The sequence below is a fragment of the Octodon degus genome, unplaced genomic scaffold (assembly GCF_000260255.1).
Source record: "Octodon degus isolate 3935 unplaced genomic scaffold, OctDeg1.0 scaffold00063, whole genome shotgun sequence".
Classification (NCBI taxonomy): Eukaryota; Metazoa; Chordata; class Mammalia; order Rodentia; family Octodontidae; genus Octodon; species Octodon degus.
Window position 1 is genome coordinate 8,170,647 of NW_004524639.1, and position 19,123 is coordinate 8,189,769.

A 19,123-nucleotide genomic window follows, 5' to 3' on the forward strand; every position below is an offset into this window, starting at 1 on the left:
AAAAAAAAACTATACAGAAAGCCTGAATTGTTAGTTATCCCATTGGAGCTTTGGATTAATGTGCATGGAGTATTAAAAAGCATTCCAAGGTTTGAAAAAGAAATACAGACAAAATGCCAAAGCATAGCTGACTAAACCAAGGAGGTTAGTTAGAGTTAGGGTTAGGGTTAGGGTTAGGGGTTAGGGGTTAGGGTTAGGGTAAAATAAATAAATAAATAAATAAAAAATAAACCAAGGAGGTTAGTAGGAAGGAAAGACATCCTCTAAAACAGATTAAGAGAATTGAAATGCAGAAGAAAGGGCAGTCCCCAAGATTAAACTGGGAGTACATGGGCTAAAAGTAGCATGTGCAGGCATATTTAATCAGTAAGTACTTTCGAACTACCCCAACATTTTGAGGAAGTAAAAAAAGCATGACTTTCGGAGTTAAGACTTAAGATTTGACTCTTGGCTCTCCTAGTTGAACAATCTCAGATACTGAACTCACTGGTTCTCTACCTGTTCATCTGTTAAATGAGAAATACTGAAGTCAAAATGTTCTGAGGAGTAAATGAGATGTGCATAGATTACCAAGCAAAGTTCCTGACACCCAGCCACTAGCTGCTATGAGCTATGCTTATTAATACTGATCATTATTTCAGAATTTATTTTTTATTTTTATATTTTTTTGGTATTTTAGGGAAGGGTCTATAGGGTGTTCAGGGTCTCACTACTAGATTGGACTCATAGTGATCCACCTGTTTTACAGCCTCCCAAGAGCTGAGATTACAGGTGTGCGCTACCACACCCAGTCTCAATTGCCGTCTCAGTGTGCCCTAGGGGTGGGCCAGCACGGCCTCGGCAGGCCCAGGGATCAAGTCCCCGGCCCCCTACACCTGCTTACAGGTGCTTTAATCACTAATCACTGAGCGATTTGGCCGGCCCTCTATTTTAGAATTTAAAAAGAGGGGCCAGGAGCATAGCCCGGTGTTCATGCTTAGCATGCATAAAGTCCTGGACTCCACCTCCAGTACTACATCAAAAACCTCTCAAGCCAAAAAGCCCCTAATAATAAAATTACCAAATGGAAGGAAAAAAAGCATGATTGCCTTAATAAAATTATAAGACCCAGAGCTAATTTTGAACATCAAAGAAAAACCCTAAGGTCATACTTTAAAAAAGAAGCAGGACTAGACACATGGGTGATACCTATCTTAAAAGCCAAAAAAAGGACATAAATTCAGGAGAAGAAATAATGCAAATGTGATGGCTGTGGTAAGTCAGCACGATTACAAGATATAATTTGCACACTAATAACAGGTAAAAATACAATGAGGAACTCATAACAACTCATAACAGAGACAAAAATCCAACCCATAACAGAGACAAAAATTAAATAACTGCCCATTCATTTAGCCCATGACACAAAAGAGGTAAAGAAAACTTAAAATCTATGTTCCTAAACAGGAAGACTTCACACTAGCAAGGATGGCACTGTATACCTTGCAAGGCCATACTCAGATTTGGTTATATTTTGATGCATTTGTGCCTTTACTCCTGCTGTTCACACAACTCCACTCTGAATTTCTTTTCTGGTTTTTCCTTATTTCTTTGATGAAAAGCCAGTTATCCCTTAAGACTTAGCTTCTAACTATTCTTTATGCTACTGGCTTTAGAAGGCTTAAATTGTCACCCAGACATTTTGTACTCTGAGAAACTTCTGTGTCACACGAAAGGCTACAACAGCAGCATTTGGAAGGGTGGAGGGCACTACTTCTCAAACTTTCAAATGATTATTTGGTTATGGACATTTATGACTTATGATGTTCTGAGTCTAAGTAATGCTCTACATCGAAGACATTTAACATGCAAACAAACGAAAAATAAGTGCTTACCCCAATATGGAAGAGGGAGCTCACAGGCTTGTGGTCACTAGTTTTTAGCTCCATGTGACTCCGATAATGAAGCTGATTAACATTTGTTCCTCTCCAAAGGATTCGGTCACACCAGGCTGGAACCCGACATTTTCCACTATAAATAAAGAGAGGAGTTATAAGGAGAACGTAGCATGCAAGAACATAATACCTACCAGAGTAGTTTAGACCCAGAGCTATACACTTGTCTTTCTTGAATGAAGTTTAACATCTTCCTGGCTATGTTGCAAGCTCTGCTAAGGTAATGATTATTTGCCAATGAACTCCTAAAACCTAGCTCAGTATCTGGTGCAAAGTAAGTGTTCAATGAGTAGTTATCTGATAAATTAAAAATGGTTCTCCTAAGATCAGGATTACATATCCAACAATGTCACCATAAGTACAAATATAAAGGAACCTTCTTCAAGTATCTTCAGGTCAGGATTCCATTCTGAACACCACTTCTTCCCTTGCTATATGAAGTATGATGATATTTCATAACAGGTAGATAATCTGGTATAAAAATCCAGCCCTCTGCTCCTAACTGGGAATAATCTAGAAAGGATTAATAGCAATTTCTTCTTTAAACCTGAATTTCAATGGACAAATCTAGTGTTTTTGGATAATGAACTAAAATGTAGCATGAAAGTCTGAACCCATTATAGTTCACAGAATACCAGAAGTACAGAAACCTACTCATCATTCTATGAAAGTGACAGCTTGTACACCTGATTTACAAGGTGACACAAATATTTCCTATCAGTAGCTCTTCAGCTAGATCTCAAGTCAGGTGATGGAAAGAAAAGAAGGCAAACTATGATCTATCAGTGTTACTTTTCATTTGCTGACCAGCTCCTTTGGCGGACAGACACAGAGACTTCTACTGCCCACCCAACCCGACCCTGGGGAGTCTGAAGCAGCTGAGTACACCCAAGTTCTTTCTCTTTCAAGCTTCTGTATTCAGCCTGGTAGGAAACTATAAGAAACAAAAATGTTGATAGTATGTAGAGGATAAACAGTTACCAAGAACTTACTGAGATGGGCACTGGGGTGGTTAGGAAGCCAAAAGGTATCTTAGGCAGTGGTTCTCAGTTTTCTTTACCAGTGACAGAGAAGGGGACCAGGCATCAGTATCTTTAAAAGCTCCTACAAAAGAATCTAATGTGTTCTTGACATTGACAACTACTACACTAGCAGTACTTTTCATGTTTCCTTGTTTCAAACTTGAGTCCAGTTAAATAGCTGAGAAGCAGTTTGGGCAAAAAGAGCCAGTAGGGGAGAAATAGGGCAAGATCAGAGGGGTGAAAATCCAAGCAAGTCAGCTGAGGTAACAGAAACAAGGCACTGCAGGCAGGCCATAACATTCTGCCACCTTGACATGCCAGTACAACTGTTAAAACAAGCACACCTTCAAGCACCTGGGAATTAAAAGCTCTTCTGTGATAGCACCACACCATTAGATCATTATTTCTTCTTATGGTGTGACCTAAACAATTCCTAGTCTCTTGCCAACATGAAGAGAGAGAAATAAGATGAAGCCTTTACTCACTCTGTGAAAAGATTCTTATTACTTTACCTGGAATCCCATCGGTCTGTTTTAGAGTCATACTTGTAAGTAGGGATAAATTTGATTTCCCCTTCATTGAAGTCAACGAAAGCTTTTTTCTGTGTGCGCTGAATATTTAGCTACAGATAGAAAGAAGCATCATGTAAGCAAGAAAGATAATACTGCCTTAATATAGATGATAATTGAGTTAATTAGCCATGGTTCCTATTTCTAAGTATCTAGTTCTGTAGCTTTTAAACATAAATAAAATGTCTGTATCTTATGAATTAAATCTCTGCATTTCTACAGCATCTAAACGCACCTTTAGATCATACATACGCTCACCACCAGCATATTACTGATATTTCTACTGCTAATGATGGCAAGGAGTAAAATGGAACCAAGAAATCTGAATAATTGTAAGTTCCTTGGAGTTGGGCAGGAACCATCCAGCACAATTATAGTAACTTTTAAAAAGGACACAAATGGTAAATGGATAAGTCCCAAACCAAATTTAGTAAACTGTTACATACTGTTGTGAAAGTTATCCTCACTCAAATATTTTATTAGAGTTACATAAGACCCACTATATTCATTTGAAGGCAGGAAAGAGAAAGAAACACAACGAAATGAACCAGCTCAACTCAAAGCGAAGGTAGATGGCCAAGAAGGCTCACTACGAAGAGCATTGTGCTCTAAAACACTTAAATTTGGACCCAGATCAAAATGGCTCTCATAAGAATTTAAAGACATTTGAATCAAGTCAAAATAATTTCTTTCCTCAGGATAAACTTGAACCATTTGCAGGAAAAGATGCACCTTGAGATCATAATGTTAGGTGAAATAAATCAGACACACAACCTTAAATATCACATGGTATCTCTTACATGAAAAACTCAAAATATAAAGAGCAAAACAAAAGACAAAAAATATTGTTCTTTTCCTCAGTAAGAAGCATTCACTTTTATGCCAGGATCACATAGTTCTGGGTATAAATATATCCAAAGAGACATCTTAGCAGGCACTCCCAATATGAACCCAAAGAAAATGAAATCACCACACAAAAGAGGTATCTGCATGCTCATATTTACTGAAACACTATTCACAAAAGCCCAGCAGTGGATGAAGTGGTAAAGCAAATGTATGGAATATTATTTAGCCATAATGAAGAATGAGGTCCTTTCATTTGCACCAAAACACATGCAACTGGAGATCATTATATTAAGGGAAATGAGCCAGACACAGACAAATACTACGTGTCTTCATTCATGTGTAGAAACTAAAAAGGGCAACTTGAACATAGAATAATGATTACTCAATGCTGCAAAAGGTAAGGGGCAGGATAGAAAAATGAAATTGGATTCAATTAGTGCATGTTATAGGCATGTGTTGATGTATCACACCAACCATCATAAGCATGTACAATTTACACGTCAAAGAAAATAAGCACTAACTTTTAGTGACTAGTATCTATACTTTTAAGTAAAAACTCAAGTTATATGCCAGGTTCGAAGGCAAACATACACTGCCTTACATATGCGGAAGCTGGGGTCCTTAATAGCAGGTTTTACTTGAATTTTACAGAATCAATGCTTTTTCCATAGATATTGACATCCATCCACAGCCATATATCAGTTTACTTTATTAATCATTCACACTAAACCACAGCTTGTGCTATTCATTCCCAAAAAACTTCTGTGCTCCCCAGTCTGACTCACAGGGCCTCCCTCTTTTACCTGCAAGCTGCTGCTCCGTCCACCAAGAACAATAGAACAGTTGTGACTGCGCCGTCTGGCAAACCACATCAACAGAGCTGGAGGCCCACTGTGCCTAGTGAGTGTGTTCTGAGCAGCCTGTCTATTTTTCAGCTCATTATATAAATCTCTGCTTGATAGTGACTCAGTGAAAAAATGTTTTATTATCTTTTACCACCAATGCTCTCCCTTCTTCCCATCTGAGTACTTAACACACTACACACCTTCTATTACTCAGTACATCACTACTTACAGTTTTTGTTTTATTTATTTATTTATTTGAATTTTATTTTTTTGTGGAACCTGAGATTGAACTCAGGCCTTTGCACTTGCCAGGGAAGTGCTTATTCTACTGAGTCATCTCCCTGGCCCCTTATTTATTTATGTATTTGAGGATAGGGTCTACAGAGTCTCACTGCATAAATCACACTCACAGTAATCCTCCTGTTTACAGCCTCCCAAGTATTGGGATTACAGGCACACACCACCAGGCCCAGTTTCAATTGCCATCTCAATGTGTTCCGGGGATGTGGCTGGCACGACAGGCCTGGGGATCGAACACCCAGCCCCTGAGGCTGCCTAAGCAGGTGCTTTAATCCGCTGAGCTATTTGGCTGGCCCACTAGTTACAGTTTTTATAAGCCAATATGACCTTCCCAACTCTTCCTAGAGTAAGACGTATCTCCCATGTATCTATCTCAAAATCCTACCAGTTTTTGCCATGGAAACTTCACTTACCTGGTCAAATTTTAAGAGTCTCTGAAGGTCATTCTTATTAATAAGATTTTTCACCTCATTGGCATCAGGCATGCAAAGTCTATAGTTCAAATCTCCCAACCAAATGACAACACTGAGGATCAAGAAATATATGAATAGAAGTAGCAATAATTAGCATAAAATCAATCAGAGAAGAATGAGGAGAAAAAACCAGATTATAAGAATTCATTTATCATTATGTGACAAGGGGCTTAAAGCAGTAACCTTTTGGGAGCAAGTGTTATCAACACCCCAGGAAATAACGGATTATAAAATAGGTGAGAAAACAGATACTCCACACATGAAGAAGGAAAGAAAGAGAAATATAACACAATGTATTCATGGAATTCACAAGCCTAAGAGTTAATGAACTGGGAAGCATTTATTTATTTTCTGGACTAGCTTCAAAATTTTGCCTGGCTGCTTTCCAGGTCTCTAACGGGAGAGACTCTCAATGTTTTCTGCCACTCAGAGTCCTGAGGTACTACAAGCTCTTGCTAAGGTCTGTCTGGCCTGCACTTCCAGGAAGGACTAAGACAATTGGGTCCACTGCTCTCCAGTATAGCCAACCTCTTCAACCCTGCATAAGACCTATAGGGCAAGTTCCAGACAACAAGGAGACTGGCAACGCTTTGGGATTTCAGCTCCCAATCACAGCAACATGACTCAAGATGTGCTGAAAGGGAGATCCTGAAATCCACATCAACAAGGATTCTCCTGTGAGCTATTACAGGTTTCCAATGAGTAATTCTACCAATCTCAAATGCAACACGAGACTTTTGGAATCATGGGGTAACAAATTTATGGAATCACAGGGCAATTTCATGATTAAAAATTTCAGCCTTGATTTTGACACTATGACATTCTAGGAGGTATGATAAAAAACTATGGTGATGTTTTCTTTATAACATAATACTGTGTAAAAGACACATTGCCACTACTCCCTCTCCAAAAAGTATCCGCCCCCGCTTTGAATGCATTTATCCCACTGTTCTTGCCACTTTCTGGAAAACCTATTTTTTGGATATCTTTAGTCACACTGCTGTGGCTGCCTGAATGTCCTGAATTGATTCAAATTTTTTGTCTTTTGTGGCACATTTAACTTTGCAGAAGAGCCAGAAGTCATACAATGTCAGATCTGGTGAATTTGGTGGATGACGACACACCGTTATGTTTTTATGCATTTGCCCTTCCACTGGATGGCATCTGGAGCATTCACCATAGTTTATACCATGCCTCACTATGTCACTCATGAAAAAGTGACTTCCAGAACTGCTTCAGGTAATGGGAAGAACAATGGAATACATATATTTGAAGAGAGAGAATATTTTAAGAAGGATTAGTGGTAATGTGTCTTTTACTGTAATAATTTAAAAATTTAAGCATACATTATATATTTTAATGACCACAATTACTGATACAATAAAACACTACAATATCACTACCCTCCCCTACTTTTTCCTCGATTACCATATTCTGATTTTAATACCCCACAGTATCTTTTTCTTTGCTACCAATTTCCATCTCAAACAATTTATTCTAAACTAATTTGTCAGAATTTCAATGGCCAGTATTAGTATCCTTACAAACAGTCACTATCACAATATTGCTCAATGGATATCTGCTTTTTTTTTTTATTTCTGCTTCTACCCTTATGATGTTTTGACTCTTCACTGATCTATCTCTGCCACCTTATTTTTTTATGTTATTTGGTTGTTGCAGGGTCTCACTATGCAGCTCGGACTCGTAGTGATTCTCCTTTCAGCTATTCTGGCCAGCTCAGCCTGCCCTGGGTGTGGGGCTGGTGTGGCACATGGTGTCAGGAATGGAGCCATGGTCCCTGTGGTTGCCTAAGCTTCGCCTAAGCAGCTGCTTTAGTATGCTGAGCTATCTCACCAGCCCTTGCCACCTTGTTTTTAATAATCACAGCCATTAGAAAGAGTAATGTAGATCTGCACTCACTGCCATGGAAAAGGATTCAAAATAAATAGAAAAATATGGTTTTACATAGCAAGTATGTGTGTGTTTGTACATACATACTATCTAGAACAGCACTATTTAATGGAATTATAAGGCATGCCACAATATACTTTTAAGTTTTCTAGTAGCTGAATGACTATGGACTAAAATGTGAGCCAAAATAAATTCCTTTTCCTTTAAAAAACTGAGCTATTCTACATGCACCCTTGGTCTTTGAAACCCAAGATACTGTTTATGTTCATAGGTATCTCAATTTGCACTAGCCACTTTTTCAAACGTGGAACAGCCACTTACACACTGGGCAGCACGGATCTAGGATACACACCTAAGTGTTAAGGACTGCCTGGGAACAACAGAGAAGTAGCGAGGCATTTTTTACTATTTATCTTTTATTAAATTTATGATGTTCTGAGATTAGTGCCTTTAATTTGGCATAAGATATGTTACGGTTTGTATCTAGTTGTCCTCACAAAGCCTCTTGCAGTCTTGGGTGACTTCTGGAGTTTGTGATTGATTATTGTGGGTGTGGATGCTGCACTTGCCCTGGAGCAGGTAATTTGCAGTACAATGTAAGGAGGGGAGAGAGTCTAGCTAGCTGCCTGGACTGTGCCACTCCCTTTTCTCTCTTGCTCCTTGCCACCACCATGAATGGTTTTTCTCTGTCTTAAGCCACTCTGCCTTGAAGCCAGATGAGTATGAACTAAAACCTCCACCAATTGTGAGCTAAATAAAACTTCCCTTCCTTCAAAAAAAATTATGATGTTCATTTTCTACTTTATAACAAAATCCAAAAATTGACTCCAATGGACAGATCCTTCTGGTCTTTTCTGTACACCTCATTAATACAAGTAACCTTTCTTCTGAAGTCAAATCTAAGTTCTCAATAAATCTGCTCTTTATAAAGAAAATCTCCTCTTCTTCGTGCCCCCAATCTCTGAACGACAATCCCTCACTCTTCACAGCTCTAGACTTGCTCACCACATTTATGCTCACTATTTAAAGGCCACAGGAGAGAGAAACACTCACTCATGTTTCATGATGTTCAGCTGTGGGACGGTCTGACTGGGGACTACAAAGCTCATTCTTGCGCAGATGTCCTTATAGTCTTGATTCCTTCTCTCAAAGTCTTCCACGTGGGCAGCCAGGTGGGAATTGACAATGCAGAAGGTAGTGTTGTGAAACACAAATCTCACAGCGACCCCACCTTTGTTTCCCTGTTAGCAGGTATAATTATTCCCAGTTAGTTGCACGTAACCATCAATTTAATTTTCCACGGACATATATAATAGCCCAGTTCATTTGCAAAGGAACTCACCATTTTTCCCATGATCCCTGTTCCAACTGTTTCTGTGGCAACATCACGAATGTACCGATATTGATCCTTTCGGGCAAATATAAGGAGCATCATCCCAACAAGGCGGACTAGTTGAACCTATGAATTCCAGAGAGTCATAATAGGTAATGTTAATATCACTCTTTGCCACATATTTAACTTCCCAGACTAATTTTTCTACCAAAGTGAAATACCAATGCTCAAATCAAAATCTAAGTGTTCTAACTTCCCAGTTGACCCCATAAATTGGAAACCAAAATTCTCTTGGGTGAAGCTCTAATCTGGTTCTGACTGAGAAGAGTTAAAAGTCTTGGGTGCCAATGAATGAGCTCAACTCCAAATCTGTTCTTTTAATAACTTTTGCAAAAGTTCAAACAAGACAAAGCTGTTCCCATTTGTTCCTTTTACTACTCTTAATTTCTGATTTCTTTTTTTTCCAATTTCTAATTTTCTAAGAAACTTTCCTCTAAACAAAAATCCTTTTTTTAATTTTTAACATATCAACTACAGCTAGAAATATGCTTGAGATATATATTAATCAGAAACCCATATGAAAGGAATAACATCTTCAAGAGTTACATTATCTACCTAAACTGTTAAAAGATATGGAGGAAAGTCACTCAGATGACTCCTCTGAAGGAGCTTATTTTTTTTTCAAAGTTTTATTGATAAACAGATAGCAATGAGACAGTTTGAAGGAGCTTATTTATTATGGTAGCTCTGTCAGCAAACAATTTCAACCTGGAACTTTTATTGCACAAATTAGTTACTTTATAAAACTATTGATATGAGTAAAATACAATCTCTGCCCCACAAGCTATTGAAGCAACTGAAATAGAGGATCAGAAAACTGAGGGAATTTTTTTTTTCCTAGGAAATAAGTACGAAGATTAGGCTGCCCTATCCCATTACTACATATATGGAAAATTCAATTGAACCACTGTTCTGTAATGAGTTATGAATAATGGAATAGCTTACAGTGAGTTCTATTTAGTCATATACTGGAAAACATAATTAAATGCGGCTTACTTTCTTATATTTAGCTTTGGAATGCAAACCCCTCTCCACAGCCATTGACCATTCTTGTTCCTTTACAGATTCAAAGTAGAAAAAGGCTTCTGTGCTCAAGTCTAGCTCTTGGAACCTAAGAGGAAAAAAAGATATGGGATCTATGCATATTCTATAACTATCTCTCGCTACCTTCTGTCCCATTTGCTGAGATACTAGACCAACAAAAGAAAGAACTAGGAGATTAAATTTTATGGAACTGCTCTATTGACCTAATCAGCAAGAACTGACTTCAAGTCTCAGTTTCTGTGAAAAGCATAGCTTTCTTTTTATGGGTTTTGAGAAGAATAGATGCTTCCTTACACCATGTTAGATATCCATCCCATTCTGATCTCACAAATGTGACTTAACAAATTAACGTTTACATATGGTCTATGGTACACTTAAAAACTAAACAGTTTATTTTAACTGTTTAAAAACTAAACAGTGTATTTTAAGAAGGAAGGCAAAACATCACGTAAACCAGCACCAAACATAAAGCCAAAAAGAAGTTCCAGAAATGTTTTGTTACCCAATGCAGTAGATATCGGGAGGATTCGGATCACAGTTCAGCCAAGGTTCTAACCCGCTATCTGGAGATTGGCCATTCACATTCCAAGTTCCAATAAAAAATCTAATATGTAACATCAAAAAATAATTTGAAAACAAACATCAAGTATAAATGGAAGACTTTTTTTTGTCATTTTTATATGAGCACATACATAATAAGCCACCTTAATTCTTCCAAGTGTTTTGATATATATGTAAGAAAGTTGGGGCCGGGGAGATGGCTCAGTGGAATAAGCGCTTCCCTGGCAAGCGCAAGGCCCCGAGTTCAATCCCCGGTTCCACCAAAAAATTAAAAAAAAGAAAGCTTATTTGTAGAATATAGCCAGTGAGCTTATTTTCTCTGTTATATATTATATGAAGCTACAGAAAAGAAATAAGTCTCCATCTTAGAAAAAACACAAAGTTAATTATTTTACCATATTCCTATGCAATTAAACTTCAAACTCATACTTGCTGGGAGAGTATAAATGGAAAGAGGTATCTTCATGTTGCAGGCTAGTTTAACAAAAATAGTTGTTATGTAAGGAGCTATAGCTAAATCCAAAAATTCACTTCCCAAAGGATTACAGGCACATCCATGTAGGAAATTCGGATGAGGCAGATACAGTATCATGGGAGAAAGCAAATGGGGAACCTCATGACTATTTTAACTGTTTGTATACAAATATAACCATCATGTGACATATGAGGAACCAGAGGAACTAGGGATATAGTTACGATTAAATTAGAATAACTGAGGCATGATGGGATAGCAGATGGGACTGGAGTCTTGGACTATAAGGGTATGTTTTGTTCATAACAAAGAAAACTGTTGTCACATCACATAACATTACAGGCCCCACATAATACATATACCAGGTCTGGAAAAGAGGATATTAACAAGCAAAGGGGAAATGAAAAATAACGCAGGGGAAAAAATCCCACACAGACCTTCCAATTAAGAAAACGGGGTGAAATGTTAAGTTATCAAAGTTAAGATTTAGTGATAACGGTAGTCTTTAATTTTCTAGTATTGGCTGGATAACAGTTCAGCAAGCCAGACAGATAAACACACTTACATATAGAATGTGCTGGGGGACATTTCTCTAGTATATGCAAGCTTGATCTAGTTCTCTAAAAGCAGATGGAAACATTAGTAGTCACAGTATTCTTAGTAGTCAAAAACTCCAAGGGAAATTGTAGCATCTTCATTATTTTGGATATGCGTGCTATTGAGCAGCAAATAGACACGGGCTTGTATCACATGACCATTCTTTTTTATATTCTTTATTATAAATACAGAAAAATGATTGTTTGTTACACATAAATTTTTAGACTCAGGAAGGAGAAAAGAGACTAACTTGAAAGTTTGAATGTTCACATATTCTTTCTCTCGCTTTGCCAGGATATGCTTGATGAGACCCTCTCGCGTCCCAGACTGAGTATTTGGTACAAAGAGCTTCCGCATGGTGTTGGTCACTTTAGGCTGTTCCTTATTAGATGTTTCTTTTTCACGTGGAGGCCTAGCAAATAAATGATACATTCAAGCAAAAATTCTAAAATATATCTCCTACAGGGGAGATATGTTGCAACACTGGACTTACATTCTATTCACAGATGGGGGTGGGGGTGGGGGTTCACGGTGAACACCTGTAGACTGATTCTGTGGATTTATTTTCTTGTCCAAATTCATAGATGAAAAATTATCCTCAAATCCAAGAAGCCCTGAGACAGAGAACTCATGGTCAAAGGGAGAAAAGTTAATATCCAACATACCAGGGTGGTCAGGACTTTGATTTGACCATGATTTACTTGGCAGTGTTACTAAACAGAAAGGTACCAGAAAGGGTAATAATTACTTAGATTAGGGAGAGAAATGGATCCATCCCTGAAGCACTGATAACTCACTAGTTTACGATAATCTGGAATCTAACAGTCACTAACATTTATTAAAGAGTTAGCACTTAGCACAATTGACAGTAAGACATTACATCATTATTTCCCTTCATAATCACAAAAACCTAATATTCCCACATGACACAAAAAGAAGTGGAAGTTCAGAGTTGTGTAAGTTGACCAAGACTGTACAACTCACAAGGCCCAGATTTGAGCTTCAAACCCAGCCTGTCTAGTTCTGGAATCTGTACATTTTACCATTTTGCTAGGCTGGTTCCTGAAGAGTTGTTATGCCACAGAAAGGATAAAGGCTGAAAGGATAAATCAGTGGTCATGGGTTTGACAAAACCACTCCACAGCTTAAGTCTGGTTTTGGCTTTAATCCTCATCATCTCATCTGGCCTAATAAAATCTACTAACTCTAAAATGATCACAGCAACCAGTGACAAAAGAATCCTTTCAGTACCTGAAAAAACAGAAGGTTTGTCTGTAGTGTCTAATTTCTGATACCAGCTGGATGAGTCTTTTTGCTCTGGAACAAGAAGCTGTGACTGAGCTGGAAAAACAAGTCATGGTCAGAAACTGTGGAACCTGGCATGGAATGGAATTTATCATAACCAAAAGCCATTCATTGAACACTCCTTAAATGGAAAAGCCAGCAGTATTCTTGAAAACAGTGGAAGAGGTGAAGAAAATAAGGAGAGTGGTGGGTTAACTGGGGGTGAGAAGAGGATTAGAGTCTGAGGACAACTGTGCAGGGCATGCATTGAATATGCTGTAAGTTGGCTCAGTATCCTCAAAGCTGGATACACTTGCTCTCTAACCTTATCCTTAGGTATACTTCTGAAGAAAATATCAGCTGTCAGGACCAAAGGGGTAAGGTGCTTTGCCAATAATCACCAGCCTCTGAGTCTGCATGTCAGAATTTTATTCCCACTGAAAACACAGAAGAAAACTGTTGTGTGTTGAGTTACCTTCCTGAGCAGCAAGGACCTCTGAGAGGAACTTCAAACAGTGTTCCTCATCAGGTATTTCAAAGCGACGCTCTCTGGTCCAGTCCCCCTGAATCCGAATTTTGCAGCCACCTAAAAAGAATTGAAATCCATATGCATCTATGGGATGCCATGTTTTTACTGGAATTGTACTTTCTGTGTAGCAGGTTATCAGAAGGTCCAGACCACAAGGATTCTAGTGGTCTTACAGAGGACTCACATGGACAAGAACAAGGCATTTGGTATGGCAGTGGCAGAAGGAATAGAATAGAGGGAAGCCTAAGGGAAGATGGAAGTCTTAGGACTGATAATTTGTGCCACTAAAGCACCTGATCTAATGGGCATGCTACATATTATAATTGTTTTCCTATGTTCTGATCTATCTCTCACATGTCAATGCAGGGACCTTCAAATTCTAGCAAAAGTTAAAGTTCCTCAGTCACCTTCCTCCTATCCCTGGAAATTGGTACCATTTGAAATCCAGATAACTTAAGAGTAGCTGAAACATGAGGAGAAAAAAGCAAGTAGTATGACTGCTCATAAAGTCAGATCAAATTAAATTAATAAGCAAAAAAAGAAAGTAGGGGGATTGGTTTGAAATATTTTGATAAGAAACACCTAAACTGTTACTTCAAGTGAAAAATGTATATCTGAAATAAACTTGCAAAAGTAATGTAATGGTCCATGTCCAAGGAGGTTTGGTTGAAGTACAGGTAAGTGAAAAATAGCACAACTAAAAGCAAAGTTATCCTGGGTTTTAAGGTATAACACATACTCTCTCTCTTTTTGATGCCCTATATGTACTGTTTTAATCAACTGTTTATATATGGTGGTTTAGGAAACCAATAACCAATATATTTGTTTAATTCCTGTTGATTATGTATGTCACTTTTTCCTCGCCCCTGGAAACTACAAGCTCCTTACGGGTAACAAGTAACATACAGGTCATCCAATGCTTTCCATGATCTAGGTGATCAACTGTCCTGGAGTTCAAGTCATAAGGCTTCCTACAACTCGAAACTTTCAACGCAGACAGTGAGAAAATCCGAGGTAAACCAGGTCAGTGCTACCTGGTCACTCTTCTGATGACATCAATGTCAGACTTCACAGAGTCATTTAATAAATGACAGTTGCAGTGAACTTTTCCATGCTTCAGAAAATGAAATTTAAAAAAAATCTAGTTTCTTACAGTGGACACTTCTGAACCTCTGGCTTTCTCTTCATCCTTTGCATTTTTGTGTTGTTTTTATCTTTATAGAACAAATTCAAGAAAAAATAAAATTACTGATAAGAAGAAAAGAGATACAAATGGAGAAAAAAAAACATGGGAAAGCAGGAACCTAAGTGAATCCAAGATAAGAAAATTAATGAAGGTGCAGGGCTAAGGACAAAAACAAAGGACAGGGCCTGAATAGAGTCAATTATGCATGGGAAAGCAGCCTTAAAGATACAGGGGAAACTCCTTTAGGGCACAACAAGCCCTCCCTTTCTGAGATAATTTATATAATTTATATTTGAATTAGTTGAAAAGGAGCAGTTTCAATCTGATAGAAATTTAGAACAAGAACACTTTGTCTCTCTCCCACAATTCTTGAAAGATACATTTTAGCAAACATAAAACTGGCCCAATCAACAGCCAGAAAATTCTGGAAATTGGTTATAAAATAACATTGGATGGGCTGTTGCTTTGAAAAGTGGAAACATTTCCCCATGACCCAATCTTCTGTTCTCCCTTCCAAAACATCCTGGGCCTCTGGGATCAGCAACACTACTGCACCTTCCATTTCATCTAAACACTTTTTTGTCCCTCTCAGTAGTTCTCAAGCACCTACACACTGTAATCACCAGAAGCACTTTTAGAAAATACTGACATCTGAGCTCTATCCCAAAACAAGTAAAGCAGAATCTCCATCCCTATAGCCCAGGCACTGGTAGCTTTTTAAGTACTCCCCAGGAAATTCTAATACGCAGTCCAGAATGAAAATTAGAATCAACTGCAAAATCCTATCAGAGGCACTTCTGCTGCAGCCCCTTACATGAGGCTATTTTCTCACAGCTGACAGCACTTATTTTTTGCCCCACTCCACCCCACTTTTTGGCAGTACTGTACCGAGGATTGAACATAGAGTTACTACAGCACAGAGATATAGTCTCAGTTCTTTTTATTTTTCATTTTGAGACAGATTGTTGCTAAGCTGATGAAATCACCTGTACTTGCAATCCTCCTGTCTTGCCCTCCTGAGTACCTGGGACTACAGGAGTGTGCCACTGTGCCCAAAACCTCCCTGCTTTTGATAGAGGCCTCTCTATGTTGCTCAGGCTGGCATCAAACTCCTGGGCTAAAGCAATCCACCTGCCTTAGCCTCCTGAGTGCTGGCACTACAGGAACACCACCATGCCCAGCTTATACGTGACAGAATTTAAGGTTGGTGGCTGTACTTGTTCTAATACCACCTCCGGATATTTTGCTCCCATCCTCCCTCAGGAAAAAGGTTCTCTCCCTTGAGGCTCACCCATTGGGCCATACCATCTTGTTTCTTTTCTATGAAGTAATCTACCATCCCTCTAGAAGTCAAAAATCTCACAATCCAGCATTTAATACCTAATACATAGGAACTTCCTTTCCACTCAAACTCTGCCATTGTTTTGGGTCCTTTTAAAATTAATACAGAAAACCCAGTCAACCCCTTTACCTTCCTTATCCAATGTCTTTTGTACTTTACCTCAGGGACCACTTACTTGGTCACTACTAGGGCTCTCTGTCCTATCCTGGAGTTGTTTTCATCATGGAAACACCACCTCCAAAGCTCTAGTTCAACAACCTTGCACTGGCCTATTATCCTTCCAATTTATGTGATCATGATATCTGTTGTAATCGTTCCATTACCTCATGGGAACTTCCAGCTCACTGATGCCTCCACTTTTTCTCTATCAGCTTCCTCCTGCTTTCACTTTCCCCTTTCCCAAACACATGCCTTCACTACACTTGCACAAACCCACAACTGCCTGAATTCTGGCCTCCCATGTCACCTACCTGGCTAAATTCCAACAATCAGAAATCCAAGTAATAGCCTTCTCTATACAGATAATACCTTAGCAAGCAGAAAACATGTCTACACACACACACACACACACACACACACACACACACAAAGTGCGAGATTGATTGAGATTGAGCTCCTATTACTATAAAGTCTTGCTTGTCAACTTCAACTAGGCCCACTATGCTAAGCAATTAGTTTCCATGATCAATGAGTTTCCTGCTATCGGAAGAACTATTTCACATGTTCTCATTTACCTCAGACTTGAGAGCCCCGTCTTTTAATGCCCTCTTGTTCTAAGAGGATCGCTTTTCCTCATACTTCAGAGATAAATGAAGCTATTAGATGGAAACCTACTGTTATGGTTTGTGTCTAATGGTCCCCCCAAAGCCTCATGCAGTCATGGGGCAGGAACTTCTAGAGTTTGAGATTAACTCATGATTCACTGGGATTATGGGTCTTAGTGCTGCTGGAATTATGGGTGTGAGTACTTCCCCCAGCCTGGGGCAGAGAGCCTGAATGCAATTTAAGGCAGACAGACTTCCTCTCTGTTGCCATTGTTGCTGCTACTCCTCCATTTTGCTCTCTTGCTCTTTGCGGCTGCCATGAAAGGTTGTTCTCTGCCATGTGCTGCTCTGCCTTGGAGCCGGCTGAATATGGACTGAAACCTCCGGTAACTGTGAGCTAAATAAACCATTCCTTCCTTCATTTTGGGTGTTGGGTATTTATCTGAGCAACAAGAGTAACTGAAACAGAATTTGGTACCAAGAGTGGGGTCGTTGCTATGGCTAAACCTGACCATGTAGATTATGAATTTTTTGGGAATGGCTTATGGGAAGAGATGGGAAAGGTCTGGAGATGTTGCCTACTAGTGAAAAGCTGGAATGCCTTTGGCTCTTCTGTAGAGGAGATTCTAGTCAGAGCTCAGAAGACAAGAATGCTGATAGAAATCCTGCCTGTAAAGACCAGGCTGAGGAGGTTTCTGCTGGGAAGAAAGACTGCATTGGTTACTGGACTCCAGATGTCTGTTTTGGCTTAGCAAAAAGTCTGTCTGAATTCTCCTTATGTCCAGAGACTTTGCCTGAGACTGAGTTTAAGCATGGCGGACTGATTAATCTGGCAAAAGAAATCTCAAAGCAACCAAATATTGGGGCAGTGGCCTGGTTGTTGTTGGGCCTTTTAACCAGATTTATGTTGAGAATCAAGAACAAAGAGCCCAGCAGGATGATTTAAAATGTTGTGAGTTTAGCCAGAAAGGAAGCTCTAACAAGAGTTGTGGACTGCAAAGACAGAGCTGAGAGGCTCTCCATTGCTGCGAAGGAACCAGAGAATGGAAAGGATGGCCTCAAGGCATCACTGAAGGCAGAAGGTCTCCACCCTTTGCAGCCTCACAATTGCAAAGGTCAGGGACTTTGCCTTGAGGGGAAAGCCTCAGCCCCACATTCCAGAATGGCTGGCATGGAGAATTTATTCCCCAGAATCAGGATCAGAGTGCTCTGCAATCCAGGCACTGGACCCCTACAGCCAAGAGACAAGGAAGACTGGCTACTGTGCCAACTGGCAGCAGACCTTGACATCAACGACCTGGTGTTTGTTTTAGGCTCATTCAGAATGCAGGAGTTCTGAGGTTAAGGCTTCCACTTAGATTTCAGAAGAAGGCCTGGGAGGCCAGTGTATGGCTGGGAGGGCAGTATGTAAAGCTGTGAGAAGCCTAGTCAGTGGAAACCCCAGAAGTTTGGAAAATCCAGGAATGTAGATCTAAGGGAAACTGCGAGGGAGCAAAGCTGCCCTACGAAAGAAGCCTTGGGAGGTACCACCAAGATTGCCATAAGGGCGGAGCCACATGGAGCTCACAATTTGCCATATTGCTTTGGATGTTCCACATGGACCTGCTAGATTTAATGTTTGCCCGGCTGGATTTTGGACTTGTGTTGATCCCAAAGCTTGGTATCATGTGTATCTTTTAGGATGGAAATGTTTATCTTGTGCCTTTGAATGTTGGAAGCGTTAAACTTTTCTTTTGTACCAGGGCTCATAGCTAAGAGTTTGCCTTAGATCTTGGAGGCTTGGGAGTTGGACTTTTCAGCAATGCTAAAACTCTTGAGACTTTGGCAACTCTTAGAGATGGACTACAATGGCTTTTGCACAAAGGGATGTACATGAGACTTTGGGGGTCCAAGGGCGGAATGTTATGGTTTGTGTCTAGTTGTCCCCCCAAAGCCTCATGCAGCCATGGGGAAGAGACTTCTAGAGTTTGAGATTAACTCATGATTCACTGGGATTATGGGTCTTAGTGCTGCTGGAATTATGGGTGTGAGTACTTCCCCCAGCCTGGGGC

The 19,123-nt window shown here is 39.4% G+C and overlaps 1 protein-coding gene across 1 annotated transcript in view; it reads right to left on the reverse strand.

Annotated features, from left to right (window-relative positions):
* Ocrl (OCRL, inositol polyphosphate-5-phosphatase) overlaps positions 1-19,123 on the reverse strand; it is a 61,193-nt gene that overhangs the window by 25,085 nt on the left and 16,985 nt on the right. Inside the window, exons 4-14 of the mRNA XM_023718839.1 lie at positions 13,727-13,837; positions 13,219-13,308; positions 12,461-12,581; positions 12,218-12,379; positions 10,840-10,941; positions 10,290-10,404; positions 9,243-9,359; positions 8,954-9,141; positions 5,930-6,041; positions 3,469-3,578; positions 1,875-2,010 (exon numbers count right to left, since the gene is read on the reverse strand). Of these exons, the coding sequence (XP_023574607.1) occupies positions 1,875-2,010; positions 3,469-3,578; positions 5,930-6,041; positions 8,954-9,141; positions 9,243-9,359; positions 10,290-10,404; positions 10,840-10,941; positions 12,218-12,379; positions 12,461-12,581; positions 13,219-13,308; positions 13,727-13,837 (1,364 nt within the window). The remainder of the gene's footprint in view (positions 1-1,874; positions 2,011-3,468; positions 3,579-5,929; positions 6,042-8,953; positions 9,142-9,242; positions 9,360-10,289; positions 10,405-10,839; positions 10,942-12,217; positions 12,380-12,460; positions 12,582-13,218; positions 13,309-13,726; positions 13,838-19,123) is intronic.